This window comes from Bufo gargarizans, chromosome 2, assembly GCF_014858855.1.
Source record: "Bufo gargarizans isolate SCDJY-AF-19 chromosome 2, ASM1485885v1, whole genome shotgun sequence".
Classification (NCBI taxonomy): domain Eukaryota; kingdom Metazoa; phylum Chordata; class Amphibia; order Anura; family Bufonidae; genus Bufo; species Bufo gargarizans.
The window spans coordinates 185,894,265-185,901,808 of record NC_058081.1 but is presented as its reverse complement, the minus strand read 5'-3'; the positions used below and the strand labels follow the sequence as shown (position 1 = coordinate 185,901,808).

Here is a 7,544-nt window from a genome sequence, read left to right as displayed (position 1 = left end):
TACTGTTATTTTTTTTTTGTGTTAGCCCAAGAATTATAATGAGTCACTTTGCAATCATTATTAAAAGAAATCCTTATGGACAATGTTTGTGTTTGTGAATATAAATCTCAAAAGGATGAAAATGAATCTACTTTAGAAATAAAAGCACAGTGATATATTAGACATAACATAAACCAAGCATTGAATCACATTTGTCAAGCTATTGTTTCTTAAAACATATTTTATGTTAATTCACAAGATAAATGCGAGCAGGGCCCTCATTCCGCTTCTTTTAATTGTCGACCTGATTGCTGCTATGTTATTTATGACTTTGTTTGTACTTGAACCTCTTGATTGTAATGTGCTACGGAATATGTTGGCACTATATAAATAAAGATTATTATTATATAATGCAATTTTTTACACCCAAAAGAGAGACTAAAATGAGAAAGAAGAATGGATCTTTTGTGACAGAATTTGTTCTTACTGGTCTCTCCTCCAACCCAAACCTTCAGCTCCCTCTCTTTCTTCTCTGCTTGTTAGTCTACATGGTAACCTTTCTGGGTAATCTTATTATTATTGTATTAATAAGAATGACTCCAGGATTGCAAACACCAATGTACTTCTTCCTTATGAATTTATCCCTTGTAGATGTCCTTTATTCATCAACTATAACACCCAACATTATGGCCAACCTCTTATCAGCAAAGAAGACAATCTCCATTACTGGTTGTGCAATTCAAATGTTCTTCTTCATTGACCTGGCGAGCTCTGAAGCAATGTTACTTGCAGTGATGGCCTATGATCGATATGTAGCTATATGTAAACCTCTGTACTATGCAGTCCTTGTTAACAAAGTGACATGCATTCGACTTATTTGCTCAGTATACATTGCAGGATGTCTTAACTCATTAATTCACACAAGTGCTGCATTTAGTCTACCGTTCTGTCGGTCTAATCAGATCAACCATTTTTTCTGTGATTTTAACCCTATATTGAAACTTTCTTGTAGCGATACATATCTTAATGAGATGCTTGAATATATTGTTGCTGGTTCTATTGAAGTAGGTTCTTTCTTCTGTATAGTAATATCATACACATACATTATCCTTGCCTTGTTTAAGATAGGGTCTTCAAGAAGTAGGATTAAGTCTTTATCTACTTGTGTCTCTCACTTTACATGCGTAGCCTTATTCTACTGTCCAGTTTTCTTCATGTACTTACGACCAAATTCTGCCTATGCCGGGGATCAGGAATGGATAGTGTCAGTGTTCTATACAGTGATAATACCCATGTTAAATCCCATAATCTACAGCTTAAGAAATCAAGATGTAAAAAAAGCTCTGGTACAATTTAATGTTAGAACAAATTGAAGTTGAGATGAGTTAACTTTCAGTAATTTTTTAAAAAGTTCTGTTCAGACCCACATTGATTCACTGCAAATCAAAGTTGCTCCAATTGACCTGAAAATTGATATATAACACCCTCTAGTCTACTGGGACTTTAGTGAATTTTTTTCTATCTCTTTTTGTTAATAAAAAATTGCTTCCCCTTTATCAAGTGACTGGAATTCCACCTTACAGATGCTAGAGCTAGAGCGTAAAGCAGTTAATGATTTTTTTCATGCACCAGACCACTACATGTGTTGTTTCAAGGTCAGAAAGTGTCAGCTCATCATAAATGCCTGTTGCATATTGAAGCCATTCAGTAGGGATAACTGCAGCATAAACTATGTAATTCCCCTGAAATTTATCTCGGAGCGGACACTCACACAAGGAATGGAGGAAGAAAAACAGCTTATGCATTTTTCTGTCCGCCCTTTAATTGTTGGGGATCCACAAGGAGAAAGTCCCATTGAGAAGGAGAATGGAGATAAGATGCTGCTACAGAAGAAGGAAGAGGAGTCATGGGGGGGTAACAAGGGGATGATAATGATCACAACGCCGGCCGTGATGGCCAATCGTCTTAGTGGTGGGATAGCCCAGAAAGAACTGTAACCTTTGCACGCAGACCAGAATGGCAAGCTGCAGTAGCATTGTGGCTTTCTCTTAGCTTTCTTTACCTTTCCATGTGAAATCAAGCTCATGGTCACATGGCCAAGTACAGCTCAGCCATATTGAAGTGAATGGGACTAAGTTGCGGCACAGCTGCTATCAAATGGACGTTGCTATGTTTGGTGATCAAATAGAAGGCCGCAACACTACTTCAAAAGCTTGTGCGTTCTCAAACAGCTGACTGACAGTGGTCTCGGACCCCCACCAATCATATACTGATGACCTATCCAAGGGATAGGTTATCAGTAAAAATATGTTGGAAAACCATTTTAATGTCAGAATAAAGACTGGCTTGTTCTACACAACCATCCAAAAATTATTCCTTAACTGGAATATTCAGACACACACAAGTGTTAATTGTCAAAAGAAAGAGAAAATTTATACTGCTAATGAGAGGAAGGAGGAGAATTGTTCATTTTCTCCCTCCCTCTGCACTGCTGTGACTGCAGTGGATGAACTACCGTAATATAATCCTCCCCTGTCCCATGAATGCCATTCCTGTAAAAAATACCTGCATTACCCCCTGCAACCAATAACTTAGGCACTGAATCTCTGGTGCCTAGTGGCAAATATACATGTACACTCTTGGTAGCTGCAGATCAATGGAGGGGTTGTGTGGGGTCGGGGAGTGGATATTTGAGGCAGGTTGGTTGAAATGCGTCCTTTTAGAGATGGAGGTGGTGTATATTTAGTTACAATGTTGGTAAGAATTGGAATATGGAATGTGTGAGACCTGGAAGACAGGATCGAAAGATATGCAGTTTTCTATTTAACAGGCACCTACCAGCCATTGTATGTCTTTTGTATACCAATCTTACAAAATAAACTACTTTGAGGATTAATAAGAGATGGACATCACAGGCCTTTCACTCTACATACGCTTGTTATTCTACAGTGGTCACAGTATTTATTCACGGATAGAGATGAGTGATACAGTTCGGGTTCGTACCGAATTTTGGGGTGTCCGTGACACGGACCCGAACATTTTCGTAAAAGTCCGGGTTCGGGTTCGGTGTTCATCACTTTCTTGATGCTTTTTGAAAGGCTGCAAAGCAGCCAATCAACAAGCATCAGACTACTTGCCCCAAGAGGCCATCACAGCCATGCCTACTATTGGCATGGCTGTGATTGGCCAGTGCAGCATGTGACCCAGCCTCTATTTAAGCTGGAGTCACGTAGCGCCGCACGTCACTCTGCTCTGATCAGTGTAGGGAGAGGATGCAGCTGCTGCTGTTAGGGCGAGATTAGGCACTAGACTGGGATTTACTCAGCAAAAACACTTAATGAAGTGATCAATCTACAGCTGTGAATCATTCATCTTCTGCTATTCAATTGCTCACTGTTTTTAGGCTGCCCAGAGCGTTTTTCAGTCACTTTTTTCTGGGGTGATCGGCGGCCATTTTGTGTCTTGTGGTGCGCCAGCACAAGCTGCCACCAAGTCCATTTAACCATGAATAGTGTGTTATTTTTTTTGTTGCTATATCCTACATCAGGGGCTTGGCTGTGCTTGCTATTTTATTGAGGGGTGAAATACAATTGCCAAAATAGCAGTAACCTAAATCTGGTGTTTCAGCTGTGGCTAGCCAATTGTAATACTGTCTGCTGTCTGGCAAAGGATATATTTTTGTTCAGGGTTGAAATACAATTCCCAACTTAGCAATTCCCTAAATTAGTGGTTTCTGCTGTATCAGGCCAACTTTAAATCTATCCATAAAAGGGTATATTAGATTGAAGGTGCGGATAGTGTCATCCTCAATAACTTCACACGCTACCGTGCATTTCCAAGCTTAATTCTGTCCGTAAACGTATACCTGTCACCCAGCGCCTAAATAAGAGGCCTAAAATTTATATTCAGCTAAATCTGTCGTTATTGCTGTGGCTGGTCAATTCATTTAGTGTCCGCCAAAGCACAGTTTTTGTTCTGGGTAGAAATACAATTCCCAACTTAGCAATTCCCTGAATCAGTGATTCCTGCTGTATCAGGCCAAGTTTAAATCGATCCATAAAAGGGTATATTAGATTAAAGGTGCGGATAGTGTCATCCTCAATAACTTCACACGCTACCGTGCATTTCCAAGTCTAATTCTGTCCGTAAACGTATACCTTTCATCCAGCGCCTAAATACTAGGCCTACAATTAATATTCAGCTAAATCTGTCGTTATTGCTGTGGCTGGTCAAGTTATTTGGTGTCCGTTAAGGCCTCATGCACACAACAGTATTTTTTCATGGTCCGCAAAAACGGGGTCCGTAGGTCCGTGATCCGTGACCGTTTTTTCGTCCGTGGGTCTTCCTTGATTTTTGGAGGATCCACGGACATGAAAAAAAAGTCGTTTTGGTGTCCGCCTGGCCGTGCGGAGCCAAACAGATCCATCCTGAATTACAATGCAAGTCAATGGGGACGGATCCGTTTGACGTTGACACAATATGGTGCAATTGCAAACGGATCCGTCCCCATTGACTTTCAATGTAAAGTCTGGAGTCCCTTTTATACCATCGGATCGGAGTTTTCTCCAATCCGATGGTATATTTTAACTTGAAGCGTCCCCATCACCATGGGAACGCCTCTATGTTAGAATATACTGTCGGATATGAGTTAGATTGTGAAAACTCATTTCCGACAGTATATTCTAACACAGAGGCGTTCCCATAGTGATGGGGACGCTTCTAATTAGAATATACTACAAACTGTGTACATGACTGCCCCCTGCTGCCTGGCAGCCCCTGATCTCTTACAGGGGGTCGTGATCAGCACAATTAACCCCTCAGGTGCCGCACCTGAAGGGGTTAATTGTACTATCATATCCCCCTGTAAGAGATCAGGGGCTGCCAGGCAGCAGGGGACAGACCCCCCCCCTCCCCAGTTTGAATATCATTGGTGGCCAGTGCGGCGGCCCCCACCTCCCTCCCTCTATTGTAATAATAGGTTGGTGGCACAGTGTGAGGCCCCTCGCCCCCCCTCCCTCCCTCCATTGTAATAATTTGTTGGTGGCAGTGTGCAGCCCCCCGCCCCCCCCTTCCTCCCTCTATTGTAATAATTTGTTGGTGGCAGTGTGCGCCCCCCCGCCCCCCCTTCCTCCCTCTATTGTGATAATTCGTTGTTGGCACAGTGTGCGCCCCCCATCGGCCCCCCCTCTGTCTATAGCATTAACAACATTGGTGGCCAGTGTGCGACCTCCCATCTCCCCCCCCCCCCGATCATTGGTGGCAGCGGAGTTCCGATCGGAGTCCCAGTTTAATCGCTGGGGCTCCGATCGGTAACCATGGCAACCAGGAAGCTACTGCAGCCCTGGTTGCCATGGTTACTTAGCAATAGTACAATAGTAGAAGATTCATACTTACCTGCTGGCTGCTGCGATGTCTGTGTCCGGCCGGGAGCTCCACCTACTGGTAAGTGACAGCAATGCGCCGCACAGACCTGTCACTTACCAGTAGGAGGAGCTCCCGGCCGGACACAGACATCGCAGCAGCCAACAGGTAAGTATGAATCTTCTACTATTGTACTATTGCTAAGTAACCATGGCAACCAGGACTGCAGTAGCGTCCTGGTTGCCATGGTTACTGATCGGAGCCCCAACGATTAAACTGGGACTCCGATCGGAACTCCGCTGCCACCAATGGTATGGGGGGGGAGATGGGAGGCCACACACTGGCCACCAATGTTGTTAATGCTATAGAGGGAGGGGGGCCGATGGGGGGCGCACACTGTGCCACCAACGAATTATTACAAAAGAGGGAGAGAGGGGAGGCGGGGGGTTGCACACTGTGCCACCAACTAATTATTGCAATAGAGGGAGGGGGGGGGGGGTGCACACTGCCACCAACGAATTATTACAATAGAGGGAGGGACAGGGGGGGCGCACACTGTGCCACCAACTAATTATTACAATAGAGGGAGGAGGGGGGGCGCACACTCCCACCAACGAATTATTACAATAGAGGGAGGGGGGGGCGCACACTATGCCACCAACGAATTATTACAATAGAGGGAGGAAGGGCGGGGGCGGGGGGAGGGGGTGCACACTGTGCCACCAACAAATTATTACAATAGAGGGAGGGAGGGGGGGCCGCACTGGCCACCAATGATATTCAAACTGGGGAGGTGGATATGATAGTACAATTAACCCCTTCAGGTGCTGATTGTGCTGATCACGGCCCCCTGTAAGAGATCAGGGGCTGCCAGGCAGCAGGGGGCAGTCTTGTACACAGTTTGTAGTGTATTCTAACTAGAAGCGTCGCCATCACCATGGGAACGCCTCTGTGTTAGAATATACTGTCGGATATGAGTTTTCACGAAGTGAAAACTTAGATCTGAAAAAGCTTTTATGCAGACGGATCTTCGGATCTGTCTGTATGAAAGTAACCTACGGCCACGGATCACGGACACGGATGCCAATCTTGTGTGCATCCATGTTCTTTCACGGACCCATTGACTTGAATGGGTCCGTGAACCGTTGTCCGTCAAAAAAATAGGACAGGTCATATTTTTTTGACGGACAAGATACACGGATCACTGTCTCGGCTGCAAAACGGTGCATTTTCCGATTTTTCCACGGACTCATTGAAAGTCAATGGGTCCGCAAAAAAAAAACGGAAAACGGCACAACAGCCACGGATGCACACAACGGTCTTGTGCATGAGGCCTGAAGCACAGTTTTTGTTCTGGGTTGAAATACAATTCCCAACTTAGCAATTCCCTAAATTAGTGGTTTCTGCTGTATCAGGCCAACTTTAAATCTATCCATAAAGGGTATATTAGATTGAAGGTGCGGATAGGGTCCTCCTCAATAACTTCACATGCTACCTTGCATTTTCAAGTCTAATTCTGGCCGTAAACGTATACCTGTCATCCAGGGCCTAAATACTAGGCCTACAATTTATATTCAGCTAAATCTGTCGTTACTGCTGTGCCTGTATTAGTGTTATACAGTACCTAAATAGATAGCCAGATAGTGTTAGGTGTCTGTAAAAAAAAAGGCCTGAATTTGAGTTCAATACATTGGGCCAAATATTTTTTTTCTTATTGTGGTGAACAGTAACAATGAGGAAAATATCTAGTAAAGGACGCGGACGCGGACATGGTCGTGGTGGTGTTAGTGGACCCTCTGGTGCTGAGAGAGGACGTGGCCGTTCTGCCACAGCCACACGTCCTAGTGAACCAACTACCTCAGGTCCCAGTAGCCGCCAGAATTTACAGCAATATTTGGTGGGGCCCAATGCCGTTCTAAGGATGGTAAGGCCTGAGCAGGTACAGGCATTAGTCAATTGGGTGGCCGACAGCGGATCCAGCACGTTCACATTATCTCCCACCCAGTCTTCTGCAGAAAGCGCACAGGTGGCGCCTGAAAACCAAGCCCATCAGTCTGTCACATCACCCCCATGCATATCAGGGAAACTGTCTGAGCCTCAAGTTATGCAGCAGTCTCTTATGCTGTTTGAAGACTCCGCTGGCAGGGTTTCCCAAGGGCATCCACCTAGCCCTTCCCCAGCAGTGGAAGACATAGAATGCACTG

At 44.5% G+C, this 7,544-nt stretch overlaps 1 protein-coding gene across 1 annotated transcript; it reads left to right on the top strand.

Moving 5' to 3' along the window:
• The first annotated feature begins 422 nt into the window (after positions 1 to 422).
• LOC122925753 (olfactory receptor 5F1-like) lies at positions 423 to 1,976 on the top strand. The gene is made up of 3 exons (XM_044277102.1): positions 423 to 1,325; positions 1,578 to 1,634; positions 1,680 to 1,976. Exons 1-3 carry the CDS (start codon positions 423 to 425, stop codon positions 1,974 to 1,976), a joined length of 1,257 nt encoding a protein of 418 aa, XP_044133037.1.
• The last annotated feature ends 5,568 nt before the right edge of the window (positions 1,977 to 7,544 follow it).